The sequence below is a fragment of the Chironomus tepperi genome, unplaced genomic scaffold (assembly GCF_022539635.2).
Source record: "Chironomus tepperi strain 1889 unplaced genomic scaffold, CSIRO-AGI_Ctep_v1 contig_48, whole genome shotgun sequence".
Lineage (NCBI taxonomy): Eukaryota > Metazoa > Arthropoda > Insecta > Diptera > Chironomidae > Chironomus > Chironomus tepperi.
The window spans coordinates 379,432-394,540 of NW_027226170.1; the positions used below are offsets into that span (position 1 = coordinate 379,432).

Here is a 15,109-nt window from a genome sequence, read left to right on the forward strand (position 1 = left end):
CGCAACACACTTATGTGTTTCTGTGTGTTGTGACAAAATTTGCAAGAATTCATAAAAAGGAGAATGAAAATATGAATATTTCAAAATCAAAAGATTCGTTATAAATTTTGAATTCTAAAAATACGTTATTTTATATGTTGTATTGTAATTAACCACAGATTGTCAAAACACAACAAGCTGTTCATCACTGTACTAGAGAATCTAAAGCCCCAAAAATTGATAACAATGATTGGTTCGGAAGAAAATACAATAAATTCACTAATCCCCTTCAATTGTTCATTTCCGCGTACTTTAAATAACGTTAATCCACAGAACGGCACAGAACATGATTTTATGACTTTTTCATCATCATCGATTGCCACTTTATAAATCCTCGAGTAAACAAATTTTAAATAACACACAAAAATTAATTCGCAAATGTCACATCATCAATTATATTTATTCACAAATTCAGTAAGGATCCCAAAGTTTTGGAAGCAATTAATTTTATTCACGAGGAACTTTCTTTTTGTTTAATTAGTCTCACGTTTTATTAATTTTTCAATTCATTAAAACAATTACAATGAAAATTTTTCCTACATTTCCTTTTATTCACACTTTGTCTTTGGATACGGATGATTTTCATATCCTTGTCTCATCAATTTATATTTTTTTTAAGGTAAGGAAGTAATCAAGAACGTGTCTACTATCTGAGATCTCGTTAACTACTGCACTGACTGTAAGCCTATGAGCACAACAGGATATTTGAGTAAAAAAGGATATTTTACTCTCACGTTACTTCTCTTTTCTCTCATACTAAATTTTGATCAAATAATACCATATATACACGATAATATTTTTAAGCAACAGATGTTTTTTCTTGTCTTTAAGCTTTTAATACTTTCTTCATGAAAAGCTCAAGTGCGAGATAATACAAAAACTTTTCGAGTGAATAGTAGATGATGTAAGATATCCGATATTCTCTTTATTCGAGTATTACATTGGCACTTTGAAAAGTTTTCATACATACTCTCATGTTGACAATCATTTAAAGTAATGAGTCATTTATGATGTTCCTATATACTTATATGAAAATTTAATTTAATGTGTTACTTGAGAAAGCAGTCTAATGTCGATTCAAATTGCTACTGGATCATGATATCTGTTAATATATCCTGTATTTATTTCTAATGAAATGAGAATTCATCATGCATGTTAAGTTTATTCACCAAGTGTAAAACTGGCAGGACACATTTTTTGAAAAATTGCTGTTTTTAACGGCTTTTAAAAATTCAAATTTTTTAATTTAGTAACCAAAATGGCAAATCAAGAAAAACATTATTTTTCTCATTATCAAAATTTCTATTTTCCGGCTGTAAAGGATTTATGTATCTTAGCAATTAATGGATCACTTCCATCACTACAATTTAATGTTTTAAGTAATATATTAGACAATACACCGCTCACAACAAAAGATGGAATTTTAATTAGAAAATCGATGATTGAAACTGGTCAGTTTGGTGCTTTTTTGAACATTTTGGGTATCTTTACACACAACAATCCTGAGTTGCTTGCTGAACTGACTAAAATTTGCGGTAATTCAATTCAAGGTAATTCCATACATATTTAAAGTTTGTCATTTTTCTAACCCAACATTTTGAAATTCCAGGAATTTCGACATGGAAAGCTGAAAAAGCAACAAATAAGCAGGAATATGCAGAAAAACACATTAAAATTATATTGGAGGTAATTGTATATTCAATAATTTGTATAGGTAAAACTAATATTTTATGTTTATAGATTTTATCAAGCTTTTTAAATCCAAAAGACGGATTCCAAAAATTAGATCCAGCAAAATTTGATTTTGAGCCGAGGACTTCCGATATTCTCAAGAAATTTCTTATTCCAGTACTAAGTTTTTACCTAGATAATGAATCAAGTATATATTTTGTATTGTATTTCTTTTATTTGTCTAATTATTCTTTAATTAACAGTTATGGATATTGCAAAGAAAGTCCCAATTTATCATCTAGTGTTGAAGACTGTGCGAGGATTAGCATTATCTCCTTGTTTGTCAAATTTATTGGCGTATAATGAAGAATATGATTCAAAGACAATCAAAAATTTAGTCAACGGCATGAAGGCATTCATAGAAGTTTATACTCAGCAATTAAAGTATGTATATTCTCTGTTTTATCAGACATAATAAGTTATTTTTGTATTTACAGAAATAAAAATTTAAATTATATAAGTGATCGTGAAATAGAAAGTTTGGATTTGGAATTATTGGCTACCTGTAACTTAATTGATGATGTATTCAAGACAAATAAATATCAAGAAAACATCCAAATTGTGGAATCTCCAATAAGTCTGGAAGATAAATATTTACAAGCTATGAAAAAATTACAATATGGTAAGGATAATCACCAAAAAGTAACAATATATGTAGAAAAATAATTAAGCAAATTTTTATTACAGACTCTTTTGAAATGATTAAAGAAACTCGAAATGGCCCTATATTCACTGTTCCTTACACTTTTGAATCGAATGTGTTTAATGATGGCTTTGTAGGACATTCTGACCGTAATAAGCGCTTAATTCAAGAATCAGCTACATTATCAACGTGCTTGCCTCTATCATTTAATAGCTCAATATTCATTCGTCAAGATTCTGATCGTTTAGATATAGTTAAATGTTTAATTACTGGTCCATCAAACACACCATATGCAAATGGTTGTTTTGAATTTGACGCTTACTATCCACCAAATTATCCAAATCGACCTGTAGCAATGGCTTACAAAACAGTAACTGGAGATAATCAATATATTAATCCAAATTTGTATAATAATGGACTAATTTGTTTGAGTATTTTGAACACATGGGCAGGAAGCCCAGATTCAATGTGGAATCCATTAAAATCAACATTAATGGAAGTTCTCATTGCAATTCAAACAAGCGTCTTTGTCAGTGATCCTTATTTCAATGAACCTGATTTTCAAAAATTACGTGGAACTGAAATAGGTGAATTGAAATCTCGATTGTATAAATGCAAAACGTATTACTTAACAGTTCAATTTGCAATCATTGAGCAAATTTGTAAACCATCGCCGTGCTTTATTGACGTTATTTATACGCACTTTTGGTTAAAGCGAAATGAAATATTTAAGCAAGTCAAAAATTGGATGGAAGAAGCTAAATTTTATTCTCAGTGTGGTGAATTAGCTGATCACTTTTTACATATTTCTGAAAAACTGAGTGTTCAATATCAAAATTTGTATAATTTACTGTCAAATTTACCAGTTCCAAATGGCATGAATGAATTTGACAACAAATTCACTGGTTTTTAAACATTGGTTTAGATTTAAGATTATTATTATTTTTATTGTTATTATTATTACTATTTCTTCTTAAGATGTTAACGAACTGGATAATCATAATTTAAATAAAGTATAAACTATTTTAATAAGGAAATAACGGACATAAAGTATTTGAAAAACTAACGATCAAAGCATGTTTGAAAAATATCCGAAAACTAATCGTAACACATAAATCTAAGTAGGCTTTGCGAAATTTTAAGTATCAAATCCAGAAGTTTTTGTTTCCAACAGATGATTCTAAGCTTTTATAACAACGATTGAGAGAAACTTAAATTTCCAATTAATTGCTGAACGTACGCAAATGGAAGAGATAGAAAAGTGTAGTTTTCTGAACATGTAACTTTCCCATTGCATCAAAATTCTGATCAGTTAATTATAGTGATAAAAAAATGAGAAATATAAATAATACAGTGTCATTTCTTCCGCACTTTGCGGCAGGAAAAATCACACAAGGATTTGGTAGAGGATCAAAGGAACTAGGTAAGAAATTAGAAATATAACAGAATAATCTCGAAATAGAATTTTATTTGAATAATTATTCGCTAATTAAACAAAATAATAACATATGTTTTCACCTTGATCTGTTTCATTTTAAAGGAATTCCGACGGGTAAGCTAGCTACTCAGTATTACTCATCAGATAGCAGAAAACTCAATGTCATTGTTTATTTTTCTAGCAAATTTTCCCGTTGAAGTTGTACAGAATCTGCCAAAGGAAATAGATATAGGAATTTATTATGGATATGCAAGCATTGACAATGGCGATGTTCACAAAATGGTCATGTCAATTGGATGGAATCCATATTATCACAATAAGCATAAATCTATGGTAATTGACATAATATAACAATAGAAAGTTGCTGAATTGTTGCTTTAATCAGTCCTAGTTATGTCATATTCAATTTTCGCACTGGTTCATTTAGCTTGTTTTTGATAACCCAGCACTTTATTATTTATACATCATTGTCATTAATCTACACGTGATAATGACGCAATTTTTAAACAGTTTCTCAAGGCCGAGATTAACTTGTGTTTCATATTTTATTTCTGCTGTTTATAGGAAACTCATATACTGCATAAGTACGGTCGAGACCTTTACGGTAGCTTATTGAAAGTTTGCATTATTGGATATTTAAGACCCGAGAAGAATTTCGACAGTTTAGAAGCATTGATTGCTGCAATACGTAAAGACATTGAGGATGCTGAACAGCTTTTAGAAAGTCCTGAAAATTTGAAGCTTAAAAATCACGAATTTTTCCAAAATAGCGATAATGTGATATCGAACGACCAAAACGGCCACAAAACTGAAATGAACGGCCACAAAAATGGTCTATGTGAGAGTGAAACTCATCATAATGGGACGCATGTAAAGGAAAATAATTAATTTATTAAATAAATCGTGTTTGTATATATTTTTAAGTCGTAGAATGTTGAGGGAAAGTGATACTGAAAGATTCAATAATATCGTACTTTATTTTTTTCGACAGAATTGAGGACGAATCACTTAATGCAATTTTTCGTTTATAATTTTTATTAATGTTTTTTAAAAATAAAATTAATCTTATTGTTGGTGACATGATCAGAAACTTTAAAAACTGAATATTTTATTCCTTTAACGACAAACATGCAACATGTTGGAACTGCTTCATCATTTATTGTTCCTCAAACTCTTGTAGCTCAATTTGCTTCATTATTATCTTGCCCATTATATTCTCTAAATCGTCTTGCAATCTTTCCTTTAACTTCTTATTGTCAATCGTTTGAATCTCTTGCTCAATTTGTGCTTGACTAACTCTTAACTCCTGTAGCTCACGTCGTAGATTACTAGCCATTGAGTGCTCTTTTGAAGCTGAGTAGTCAACAGATTCTTCGTCAATATTTTGTGAACTAGTTCCTGCAACATCTTCCTCAAACATTGAGGAACTAAATTCTGTTTGATCAATAAGAGGCAATTGACTGTTTGAAGCTGATTGCATTCCTTGCATCATTGAATTTGAATCACTAAATCTGCTTCTGGAATCTTCCGATAATCGTGTATCTTCAATATCTATGTCTGGAACAACTGCGTTAATGTTCTCTTCTTCAGAATCAGATAATTCCTCGCCGAAGATGTGATGCTCATCGACTGGAAGATTTTCAACAGCTTTATGCTTAGCATGTCCTTTACTTGTTGATGCTTGTTCCTTTTTGCTTTTAACTGGCGATTCTCTACCATGTTCTGCTTCAACAGGCTCTTCGCTCTCAACTATTTCCCATTTTACATTTACAGCTTCATTGTCTGTCCTTAACAATCTTTTTACTTCCTTTTCAATTTCAGGCAACTCGACATTTTTCTTTTTTAATGTTTTTCGGAATCTCCTTTTTCTTACATTTTTCAACGAAGGAGTTACACCGTGAGGATATAAGAACTTCTTGTCGACCTTATTTGGATCTTTCTTCTTATTTTTGACCTATCAATAAATATCAAATTGTTAACATTGAATTATTTTCCAGATATGATAGTAACTTACAGGTGATTCATCATCAGTAACTGGATCAGGTTCTTCTTTACATATCATCATTTGACAGATATCGGATGTTTTGTAGAATGACTTTTTGTCAATTGTTTTATGTGATTCGATGATACATGGAAGATCCACTACTTTCGCATACAGGTATCTCTCATCAAATCGTACCATTCCTTTTCTTAAATCATTTTCTAACGAAATAGCTAGTCGTTCTTTTAAATTCTGTGCTCCTGATCGTATAGCATCTCGTAGCTTAGATTATTATTTTTTCAAAAGATAAAAATTTTAACATTGAAATGTCATAAAATCGTGTATTAATGTTTCTTACCTTATTTGCGTATTCTTCCGGCAACCTAAGAATAAATTGCGTTTCAAGATCAACTTCATCACGCCTTGATTCAGCTTTCTGTGGCTTATCTGGTGCCATTTTTGATTATTTTCTGTTTTTATTTTTAACTAAATAATTGTCAATTTTGTTGTTTACTTTTTGGAGTGAGTCTAGAAAATTCTTAACTAAATGTAACCAAAGTAAACTGAACTTATCCATTTTCAACTAGTCGCGTCCCATCGTCAAAAATCAGTTTTCAATTAATAACAAATAATTTTCATGAAATCTTAAATTATGTCATATATTAGTGATTTATCAATAGCTGTAATATGCTCATCGAACATGAATCGTAGCATGGAAGCTCACCATTTCCTCAATAAAAAGAAATTCAAGGTAAGTCAATAGATTTTTATTAAATTTTTTATCAACTCCAAATCGATTAATTTATTTAATATTACACAGGTGAGATCGTTTGGGACAGGAGACAAAGTCAAATTGCCTGGAACAGCCATAGATAAGCCCAATGTTTATGAGTTTGGATTGCCTTATTCGGAGATTTACGAAGATTTGAACAAAAAAGATAAAGCTTAGTAAGCCGGAATGATTAATTTAAATATATGAATAGTACTCATTGATTATTATATTTGTAGTTACACACAGAATGGCCTGCTTCATATGCTTGATAGAAACCGAAGATTAAAATTAGCACCAGAAAGATTTCAAAATTGTCAAGAAAGATTCGAAGTAATCATAACATGTGAGGAACGAGTGTATGACCAAGTTGTTGAATTTCTAGAGACCAAAGGAAATGTCGCAAATATCCCAGTACACATCATCAATATTGATATTACTGATAATCACGATGAGGCAGTCAAAGGAGCTTTTATAATAAGCGATTTAGTCACCCAACTAGCCAAAAGTTCTGACTTAGATAATGAGATAGACGACATAATTGCGATGGTAGAGGAACACACAGACAAGAATTTTCTTCATTGCATTATGTTTTATTAATAATTAATGAACATTACACAAAGATAATAATGTTTACGGGATTATTCAGGATTGTGACACATGCTTAAAAGTGATTAAACTGTATAAAATTATTGATTTTAATGCTGATCTAAATGTGCGTATTTCCTTCTTAATTTCTCCCGTTTCTCTCTTTTAGGTGCCTTACTTTTCTTTCCTACCATTCCCATTGAGGTCGTTGATCCAACTCCAATTGCTTGTGCACCATGGACATTTACACGAATCTGTTGTTTCTCACCCATCAAATTTCGTCCTTTGACGTGAGCATTCTGGACACTAGTTTGGAAAAATAAGTCATCAATATCTTTTGATGATGCTTTCTTTGCTATTTTCATAGCTCGTTGTTGTCGTGGCGGTAAATTCTCTACAGACACTTCCTTGTTTGTTCTTTCAGGAAATTCATGGAATTTATTTTGATCAGTTGTTGGCGGTCCATAACAATACAGTAACTTTCCATTGACAAAATCTTTCAAAACTCTTCTTGCTGATCTCGACTGATCTGGCTGTCCATTTGCTGTCATATATCCTCTATTATATCCATAGGCTAAAAGTAATTCTTCAGAATGTGGTGGACGGTCAGGATCTTCTCCTTCCATTGGTTTTGTTATAAGAATCCCATAAGTATCTTCTAAAATGTGACGTGGAATTAATGTGCATAAAGTATTAATTGGCGGTACATGATCTCTCATTTGATCAATTGGTAATATTCCATTAAGAATCATATCAGCTTTTGTGTAACAGAAACTAGGTAGAACAAGACCACAGCAATCACATAAGATTATTTCTCTATCAAGGTACAGAGTCTGAAAATGTTTTGTTTTGCCTGGCGTAGCTGAAACGCTCACCTTTTTTGCTTGTAATAGTGCATTGATTGTACTACTTTTACCAACATTTGGATATCCCATCAGACCTATTACAATGTGATCGCTACTTTTGCATGACGGATGAGTCTTTCTTATGTCTCTAAAGAACTCAATAAGTTCCAAACGAGTTAGGATTTTTGAATTATTTTTGCCATCGTCATTTGATGGTGGTAATGAGCATGCTCCTGTTTCTGTTTCTTGATTTTCAGGAACTTCTGTTGTTGGCTCGCTAATTATGGTTTCTAATTCCTTTTCAGCTTCATTTATATTATTTGCAATTTCTTCAACTCTTTCTTTTAGTGAATCAAGTGATATTTTCTCTTCTTCTTCTTCTGAATCTTCCTGATCGCTGTCATTATTTCCACTGTCCGATTCCTCTGATTCTTCTTCAATAGTATCATCTTCAGCCTCAAGAGCTGAGAAAAAGGCAACTTTCAAATTCTGTTCATCAAAGTATTTTGCCCAAATTTCTCTCTGTTCATCAGTCAAAAAGTCTGCTTTGTTGAGTAACAATATATTTTGCTTGTTTGGATCTACTTCCTTTACATATTTTTCCAAATCTTCTGATCTAAATAATAAAGGATTTCGGGCATCAACAATTTGCACAAGAACATCTGATCTTTCAATAACTCGCCATAATTGTCTCCAGAATTCCAAGTTCTTCTCATAAGGTGTGATTACTAGATTTTCATTTTCCTGCAGCAATGACAAGTCTCTTCTCCATTCCAAGAATGCCCTACTTTCATTAGCATTTAATTCTTCAAGAGATGTATCCTTTGTCCATTTGGGACGACGAGGGATTTTTAATAAATTTTCATTTGCTTTTATCAATTTATCCATATCCTTCTTCTCAGTAGCTGTCAAGATTCCTACATTTGATTTTGGATTAACAAATTTAATGTTTAGTTTCTCAGCAGCAAATTCTGTCCCTGCCAATTCAGCTTTTCTAAGGAAATCCTGAAATGTATCTTCTTCCACGACGGAATTCAAGTTAAGTCTCGCCCAATCATATCCATCATTTAAATCAGCAGCATGCAACTATAATAAAATTAAATTATAATAACCATACAAACATTTTTATCATAATTTTACCATATTTTCTTCCACTTTTCTCTTATGTGTATTGCTGAAACGGTCCTTAATTAAGGACCGTCCCAATTGATTCGGCTTCTTCTTTCCAACCATGTCAACAAATTAGTTTATTTATTTAAAACTGTTTTTGTGAAAATTCACATGGAGATATTTTCCAAATGTAAATAAAGGACACGTTCAGTTCGAAATCTAACAATTTTTTAAATTTTATTTTTCCGTTAAAAAAAATTGAAATAAAAAGACTTGAATTATTTCAATAAAATGTATATATATTTATTAGCTATGTATTTTATACATTGTTTCATTTTAAAGGCCGCAATATTATAGATCACGTATGAAGTAAGCTCTGTAACTCAATACGATAATGTTTTAACACAACAAATATAATTAATAATTTTTTGTCATTCAAGATTTTGTATCAAGGGGACAATATGAATTCAAATTTCTCGTATAAACATTCTGCGATCAATAGTACAAAATGCGAATGAATTGAATTTGATTTTATCTTCTCCCCTTGGAGTGTATAAAGTATGTTTTTGGAAAGTTAAGTTTAAGCGAAAAGAGATATGAGAGATAACATAGAAAAATTGATTAATTAACACTTATATGTTTATGCTTCTTTTTTGAAAACAAGGAAGATAATAACTAAATATAGAATTCCATGATAATTATGGAATGCCCTTGAATATTTTTTTGATAAAAAAGTTACCGACAGGAATCTATGTAATTAATGTACTTATTCGAAGTAGCGTTGTGCAGTTTGAAGTTTAGAAACGATTGTCTGGTAAAAGGCTATTTGCTCTTCAAGTAAGTTCTTCATTGTTAATTTTAAGTGACTATCACGCTCATTTCGGAAATGAGACTGCTCAGCTAGGACGCTAATAGTCATTAAATCCACTCGACGATTAACTTCCTGAATTTGTAAATTCGACATTTTCTGATCAAATGCAAGTTTCTCGCATTCTTTTCGTTTTTGCTGTGCATTTTTATGTTCTGAAAGAATATCCGGAAATGAGTTAAGAATTCCACGATAAACATGCAATTTATCGCAGAATGGTTGCCAATCTTTTTTAGCTTGATCCTCGTAAAGCTTGCCAATTGATATAAATATGCCTGCTGTATTGCCGACGCTTTGTGAAAGTGAAAATCCTGTACTAACACGTCTCTCATCAATATCAAGTGCCTTTGCCAATTCACTAAAGCAGTCTCCCAACTTTTGATAATCCTTTTTAAATAAGTTCGTATATTTGCTTGACTGATCTGCACTAGCTGATTCAAGCATTTTAACAGCCCCATCCATTGTGATTGTAAAGTTCTTACAAAACTCTATTTGTGTGTCCACAAATGAAGGAAGTAAAGCTTTTTCGGGTGTCACTCGAATTGCTGCGCAGAATGTTGAGCCTTGCAACTACAATTAGACGAACAAAGATGCATATTAATTAAAATGTCATTGAACGATAAATAAACGATAAGTATGTTATTATCATTTTAAAGCTTAATAGACCAATTTATCATTCGGAAATGCAAAGGTCTATATTAAAATGACAAAGGAATTAAATATTTTAAGCGCATTACTTACTGGATCTTTTTCTGCAGCTCTTTTTCCAGCCTTCCATTTTTTCTGATCTTTGCATGTCAAGAAATGCATCCAAACATCACATCTCGATAACACGGGATGTCTACAAACCCAATCAACAAATTCCTGCAATTGAGCTCTGCGATGTTCAATGAAATGCTCTTCATAGCGACCAGAAATTTGCTTGTCAGGCAATGGAGGAATTGGAATTAGGCAAAACTTTTCCACTAATCGTTCGTGCAGCCAATCAAAGTTTTTATACCTTCGTGAAACTGGATCATTGTTGAAACTCGGCGTTAGTTGATAAGCAATAAACTTTTTAATGCCCTTAAATTTGCTTTCCATTTTGGGTGATGTCACAGTGACTATATAGTTATCATCGATTGGTTTCCAGTAATACAAATTCTGTTCATTCATAAAAATTTGAATTTGATCCCTCATATCCACTGAAATACTTGCAGTACCCATTATATATGAATCAGATGATTTTGAAAACATTTTTGATTTTCTAGCAACTGCCATACTACTTGCTATAGATTGTGTATCATCGGGTGTAGGTGGCAATTGCACATTGGTATATCCCGCTGTATGAGAACTACTCGGAGCATTATATCGACTTGAATTATCATCATCATCAAAATCTGAGTCATATTCATAATTATCTTCATTTGAGTAATCATAGCGATGTTGTTGCGACTGTTGGGCTTGTGTATTATTGTATGATGGAGGGATTACTGGGGTAGGAAGGGACCATGGATCATCTGCAGCTGGAGTTGTTGTCAAAGGTTCATTATTATAATAGGAATTTGTATTTGTCGGCGGTAATATTGGTGCAACTGGACGTACTGGAGTTTTAATTTCTTCCACGTAAGAAGCAGGAAAAATACCTCGTTTTCCTTTTGAATTCATTCCTTCCCACCATCCATTGCCTACATCCGGATCTGTTACAGTCAGAATTTCTCCAGCTGAATAAATAACAAAATGAAAATGAAGAGAAAATTAAAGATAACATCCAATGGATAGACAACAAAGTCAACATACCGATTATAGACAACTCATTCTCGATTTCACTTGTAAAATCATAAAGCACTGTAACTCGCATCGTTTTATGTTTTATATTTCGATCCCTAACTCACAAAGCCAGAAACAATGCAGTTAATAATTAATTAGATTAATTCCGATGAATGAAAGGGGCGATGACTAATATCAAGCAAATATTATTATTTTAATCTTTCTTCCTGCTCAAATTTTTCTTTATTTTATGTCACATTTAATATTTTATCAAAGCCTGCTAATGTACTAAAGTCACTTCGTAATAAATATATGGGCTTAGTCGTTCGAAAATTCAGTGTCAGAAATGTGATGTAATTCGCTTTTTTCTCTTTTCCTGGATATTTCTGGTAATATTAAAATAGTTTATCCTGTATGGTTTTTGAAAACGAACATTTTGATGTATAATATGTTTAATAAAACATTATAATTAAGCCAAAATTTCAAAAACAAACTCGATTTCTGACACTGAAAATTTGTTACTTAATCCGAATTTTTCGACAAAAATGCTTCTAATTTTATGAATAATGAGTTCTAAGGAACAAAAATTAGTCGTACTAGTTCATTTTTCAGTGCTCTACGTTGTAAAGTATCAAAAGTTAGCCTAAAACCTGTTTAAAGTAGTTAAATTAATGTTTTTTTGTAAAAACGTTAAGAAAATTTTGAATTTTTCCATACAAATTTTTCGGAGTTTACAACAACAAAAATATTCACAAAAATTCGAAAAAAATTAAAATTAATAGCTTAATTTGTTAATTAATGAACCGGAATAGAACTAGAGGCTGTATTTATGTTGCCTTTTTGTGTTTTGATACTCAGATTATTTAACAGAAGTCGTTTTGAGTGATTTTAGAAAATGGAACTGTTTTTTCGTCTAAGCCCATATTAAAAAGTCTACTGGATATCTTTATTTCCGCAAAATGAGATTAAATCAAGAAAGAAAAATAATGTTAACTAGTATAAATGTGGTCAATCGTGATTGATGAAAACGCATTTATACCACACACAAATTGGATAAGCTGAAACTGAATGGAAAGACGGACAAAATACGGATAAAAAATGAAGATTTTCAAAAATATGTTTTGGGATGCGTTCAGTAATATTTCGCTGTGTTTTTCTCGAACTCGCTCTTTTCGGATTCACGAATTTTTGAAGAAAGTTTACTTCAAGAAAAAAATGTAATTTTTAATATAATTAAGGCTGTTTTAAAGTACAATTTTATGCTAATCTGCTTTCTAACTCTATGTTTTAGCTTAATAAAATGGAAAACGACGCTGGAGAATTCGTTGACTTGTACTGCCCAAGAAAATGGTAAATATCGCAAAATTACACATTTAGTATGATACAAAATACATCTAAAAATCAGTGTTGTTAACTATTTATGTGATGAATTTTCATAATTGATGCATAATGCTAATAAGAAACTATAATTAAATAGTATTTAACAGCATATATTGTGAATTAAAATGGTACAGTGAATAATAACAAAAAACCTAACCTCAAATAATTCCAGCTCTGCATCAAACAGAATCATTCACGCTAAAGATCATGCCTCAATCCAAATCAACTTAGTTGATGTTGATGAAACCACAGGACGCATGACTGACACCAGCAAGGCATACGCTATCTGCGGAGAAATCAGAAGAATGGGCGAATCAGACGATTGCATCGCTCGTTTAGCCAAGAAGGATGGAGTTCTTTCGAGAAATTATTAAACTATTTCATCAAAGTTAATTAATTACACCTTGAAAATCCATCAATAAAACAAAGATGTTTGTTTAAGAAGAACTTAAAATCTTTTTATTTATAAAATATTAAAATAGTAATTCCAGAGACAGAAAAAAATGTTTATCGCTGCTTGAAGCCGTATTTCTTTCGTTCGTAGAACAGATCTGTTTTGCTTGACCCGAGATTGACAATCTTTGGACATCCATCACGATCTTTCTCTTGGACTGTGCATTCTTTACAGTAATAAGCATCAGAAACTCCAGCACCACCGCAAATAACACATCTGCCTTGAAATGATCCATAATTGCATTCATCGCATATTCGAACTAATGTACATGGTCTAACATATGAGTCACAAATTACACACTTTCCGTCGCATTTTTCACATAATCGTCCAATAGCTACAAATAAAGTTTAATTTATTTTAAACGTTTTCAGAGAAATTTTTGTTTAAATCAAGTACTTACCGACTCCTGGTTGTTTTCTGCAGAAGATGAGATCAGGATGATGCTTAGCCATAGTTTAAAGTCTAATTGATCAATGTGGTTATATGAATTTAGTATATTTAATATTTTTAAAAAAGTTTTCGGAAAATTGTTTTGAATTTTTTGGGCGACGTTCAGTATTATTAATGGGTGCGTTCAGTTTCTTGCAAAAGTTAAATTTAAAGGACAAATGCAGTTCTGAATGTCAATATTTACAATAACAAAAAAAAATTGTGCAAAAATATAAAATTTATTAATTGAAGAATTCCAGTTATTTCCCTACCTTTTTGCTTTAATTAAGTTTCTCAAAAATGGATGAGGTGGTATGAAATCAATCTGTATATATTCTGGGTATTTAAAATATGTAATTTTACAGAACAAAGTCGATTTTTTGTATCCTTCTTCTTCAACTGTAAGTCCGCAAAACTCGTTTACTCCCCCTGTAAGCATTGTTTCACACGAATTAGGACTTAATACGTTTAATACTACACAAATATCACAGGCAGCCGCTATAACTCAAGTAAGTACTTGCATTTTTTACCCCATCAATCTAATAAGAAAACATTAATTCCTATAAAGATTTATCCATCACGAAAGATTAAGCACTCATTTCGTAAGCGGGCTAGTTCGGGATCAATGCCTTATTATATTCCATTCAGGCACAGACAACGGACCAAATCAGAAAGTCAGGATAATAATCAGGGATTAAGTAATCAACCGCTTGCAACAATGGAATATGAAAATACAATGGAAATCCAATATACAGCTTCGCAGAATATCAGTAATCCACAATATAACAAAATTAAAACTGTTCAATTAAAAAAATCAAAATCTCTCGAGAGCCTCAATACCGTCACTAAAGATAACAAGGATGTCCAAAAGGAGCATAACTTCTCAACAATGGAATTTTTCGACCTAAATACACGAATTCAAAAGTTAAACTTATTGAAGTAATCAATTGATTTAATTTAATTGTGCTGTGCCGATTGTTTGATAAACATTTATTATTTTTTATAAGTTATTTATATTATAATGTATACATGAATTATTAATTATATTAATTAGGTATAGAAATGAGATTAGAATGTTTTAAATG

The 15,109-nt window shown here is 31.3% G+C and overlaps 8 protein-coding genes across 8 annotated transcripts; 4 read left to right on the plus strand and 4 right to left on the minus strand.

Moving 5' to 3' along the window:
- Positions 1-1,297: 1,297 nt before the first annotated feature.
- Positions 1,298-3,336, plus strand: LOC139099298 (dual E2 ubiquitin-conjugating enzyme/E3 ubiquitin-protein ligase BIRC6-like). The gene is made up of 6 exons (XM_070651725.1): positions 1,298-1,589; positions 1,649-1,725; positions 1,780-1,918; positions 1,974-2,154; positions 2,208-2,392; positions 2,458-3,336. Exons 1-6 carry the CDS (start codon positions 1,298-1,300, stop codon positions 3,324-3,326), a joined length of 1,743 nt encoding a protein of 580 aa, XP_070507826.1. The 3' UTR covers positions 3,327-3,336.
- Positions 3,337-3,659: 323 nt separating this feature from the next.
- Rfk (Riboflavin kinase) lies at positions 3,660-4,941 on the plus strand. Its single transcript, XM_070652314.1, has 4 exons — positions 3,660-3,836; positions 3,954-3,965; positions 4,033-4,184; positions 4,416-4,941. The coding sequence occupies exons 1-4, from the start codon at positions 3,746-3,748 to the stop codon at positions 4,737-4,739; spliced, it is 579 nt and encodes a 192-aa protein (XP_070508415.1). The 5' UTR covers positions 3,660-3,745; the 3' UTR covers positions 4,740-4,941.
- Positions 4,869-6,359, minus strand: Taf7 (TATA-box binding protein associated factor 7). Its single transcript, XM_070652323.1, has 3 exons — positions 6,191-6,359; positions 5,866-6,114; positions 4,869-5,805 (listed from the first exon to the last, which is right to left on the minus strand). The coding sequence occupies exons 1-3, from the start codon at positions 6,287-6,289 to the stop codon at positions 5,008-5,010; spliced, it is 1,146 nt and encodes a 381-aa protein (XP_070508424.1). The 5' UTR covers positions 6,290-6,359; the 3' UTR covers positions 4,869-5,007.
- A 49-nt stretch (positions 6,360-6,408) lies between these two features.
- Positions 6,409-7,315, plus strand: Ssu72 (Ssu72 CTD phosphatase). Its single transcript, XM_070652302.1, has 3 exons — positions 6,409-6,583; positions 6,653-6,780; positions 6,841-7,315. The coding sequence occupies exons 1-3, from the start codon at positions 6,485-6,487 to the stop codon at positions 7,199-7,201; spliced, it is 588 nt and encodes a 195-aa protein (XP_070508403.1). The 5' UTR covers positions 6,409-6,484; the 3' UTR covers positions 7,202-7,315.
- On the minus strand, positions 7,174-9,328 carry Ns3 (nucleostemin 3). The gene is made up of 2 exons (XM_070652290.1): positions 9,175-9,328; positions 7,174-9,120 (listed from the first exon to the last, which is right to left on the minus strand). Exons 1-2 carry the CDS (start codon positions 9,265-9,267, stop codon positions 7,300-7,302), a joined length of 1,914 nt encoding a protein of 637 aa, XP_070508391.1. The 5' UTR covers positions 9,268-9,328; the 3' UTR covers positions 7,174-7,299.
- Positions 9,329-9,422: 94 nt separating this feature from the next.
- LOC139099687 (sorting nexin lst-4-like) lies at positions 9,423-12,575 on the minus strand. The gene is made up of 3 exons (XM_070652217.1): positions 11,792-12,575; positions 10,754-11,715; positions 9,423-10,582 (listed from the first exon to the last, which is right to left on the minus strand). The coding sequence occupies exons 1-3, from the start codon at positions 11,850-11,852 to the stop codon at positions 9,911-9,913; spliced, it is 1,695 nt and encodes a 564-aa protein (XP_070508318.1). The 5' UTR covers positions 11,853-12,575; the 3' UTR covers positions 9,423-9,910.
- Positions 12,576-12,902: 327 nt separating this feature from the next.
- On the plus strand, positions 12,903-13,588 carry RpS21 (ribosomal protein S21). The gene is made up of 3 exons (XM_070652225.1): positions 12,903-12,978; positions 13,053-13,111; positions 13,314-13,588. Exons 2-3 carry the CDS (start codon positions 13,062-13,064, stop codon positions 13,513-13,515), a joined length of 252 nt encoding a protein of 83 aa, XP_070508326.1. The 5' UTR covers positions 12,903-12,978; positions 13,053-13,061; the 3' UTR covers positions 13,516-13,588.
- Positions 13,574-14,145, minus strand: Phf5a (PHD finger protein 5a). The gene is made up of 2 exons (XM_070652223.1): positions 13,996-14,145; positions 13,574-13,929 (listed from the first exon to the last, which is right to left on the minus strand). The coding sequence occupies exons 1-2, from the start codon at positions 14,045-14,047 to the stop codon at positions 13,649-13,651; spliced, it is 333 nt and encodes a 110-aa protein (XP_070508324.1). The 5' UTR covers positions 14,048-14,145; the 3' UTR covers positions 13,574-13,648.
- Positions 14,146-15,109: the final 964 nt, after the last annotated feature.

What these genes read in the sequence shown, in the direction of transcription:
- LOC139099687 (XM_070652217.1), bottom strand. Translation starts at nt 11,852, where the DNA reads ATGCGAGTTACAGTGCTTTATGATTTTACAAGTGAAATCGAGAATGAG. An exon ending in GAATGAGTTGTCTATAATCG is followed by an intron (nt 11,716 to 11,791) that starts GTATGTTGACTT and finishes TTATTTATTCAG; the next exon opens with CTGGAGAAATTCTGACTGTA. An exon ending in GAGCTGCAGAAAAAGATCCA is followed by an intron (nt 10,583 to 10,753) that starts GTAAGTAATGCG and finishes GTCTAATTGTAG; the next exon opens with TTGCAAGGCTCAACATTCTG.
- Phf5a (XM_070652223.1), bottom strand. Translation starts at nt 14,047, where the DNA reads ATGGCTAAGCATCATCCTGATCTCATCTTCTGCAGAAAACAACCAGGA. An exon ending in CAGAAAACAACCAGGAGTCG is followed by an intron (nt 13,930 to 13,995) that starts GTAAGTACTTGA and finishes CTTTATTTGTAG; the next exon opens with CTATTGGACGATTATGTGAA.
- Ssu72 (XM_070652302.1), top strand. Translation starts at nt 6,485, where the DNA reads ATGTCATATATTAGTGATTTATCAATAGCTGTAATATGCTCATCGAAC. An exon ending in TCAATAAAAAGAAATTCAAG is followed by an intron (nt 6,584 to 6,652) that starts GTAAGTCAATAG and finishes AATATTACACAG; the next exon opens with GTGAGATCGTTTGGGACAGG. An exon ending in AACAAAAAAGATAAAGCTTA is followed by an intron (nt 6,781 to 6,840) that starts GTAAGCCGGAAT and finishes TTATATTTGTAG; the next exon opens with TTACACACAGAATGGCCTGC.
- LOC139099298 (XM_070651725.1), top strand. Translation starts at nt 1,298, where the DNA reads ATGGCAAATCAAGAAAAACATTATTTTTCTCATTATCAAAATTTCTAT. An exon ending in GTTTATACTCAGCAATTAAA is followed by an intron (nt 2,155 to 2,207) that starts GTATGTATATTC and finishes TTGTATTTACAG; the next exon opens with AAATAAAAATTTAAATTATA. An exon ending in TATGAAAAAATTACAATATG is followed by an intron (nt 2,393 to 2,457) that starts GTAAGGATAATC and finishes TTTTTATTACAG; the next exon opens with ACTCTTTTGAAATGATTAAA.
- Rfk (XM_070652314.1), top strand. Translation starts at nt 3,746, where the DNA reads ATGAGAAATATAAATAATACAGTGTCATTTCTTCCGCACTTTGCGGCA. An exon ending in ACAATAAGCATAAATCTATG is followed by an intron (nt 4,185 to 4,415) that starts GTAATTGACATA and finishes TGCTGTTTATAG; the next exon opens with GAAACTCATATACTGCATAA.
- Ns3 (XM_070652290.1), bottom strand. Translation starts at nt 9,267, where the DNA reads ATGGTTGGAAAGAAGAAGCCGAATCAATTGGGACGGTCCTTAATTAAG. An exon ending in GAAAAGTGGAAGAAAATATG is followed by an intron (nt 9,121 to 9,174) that starts GTAAAATTATGA and finishes ATTTTATTATAG; the next exon opens with TTGCATGCTGCTGATTTAAA.
- Taf7 (XM_070652323.1), bottom strand. Translation starts at nt 6,289, where the DNA reads ATGGCACCAGATAAGCCACAGAAAGCTGAATCAAGGCGTGATGAAGTT. An exon ending in CGGAAGAATACGCAAATAAG is followed by an intron (nt 6,115 to 6,190) that starts GTAAGAAACATT and finishes TAATAATCTAAG; the next exon opens with CTACGAGATGCTATACGATC. An exon ending in TTACTGATGATGAATCACCT is followed by an intron (nt 5,806 to 5,865) that starts GTAAGTTACTAT and finishes ATTTATTGATAG; the next exon opens with GTCAAAAATAAGAAGAAAGA.
- RpS21 (XM_070652225.1), top strand. Translation starts at nt 13,062, where the DNA reads ATGGAAAACGACGCTGGAGAATTCGTTGACTTGTACTGCCCAAGAAAA. An exon ending in TTGTACTGCCCAAGAAAATG is followed by an intron (nt 13,112 to 13,313) that starts GTAAATATCGCA and finishes AAATAATTCCAG; the next exon opens with CTCTGCATCAAACAGAATCA.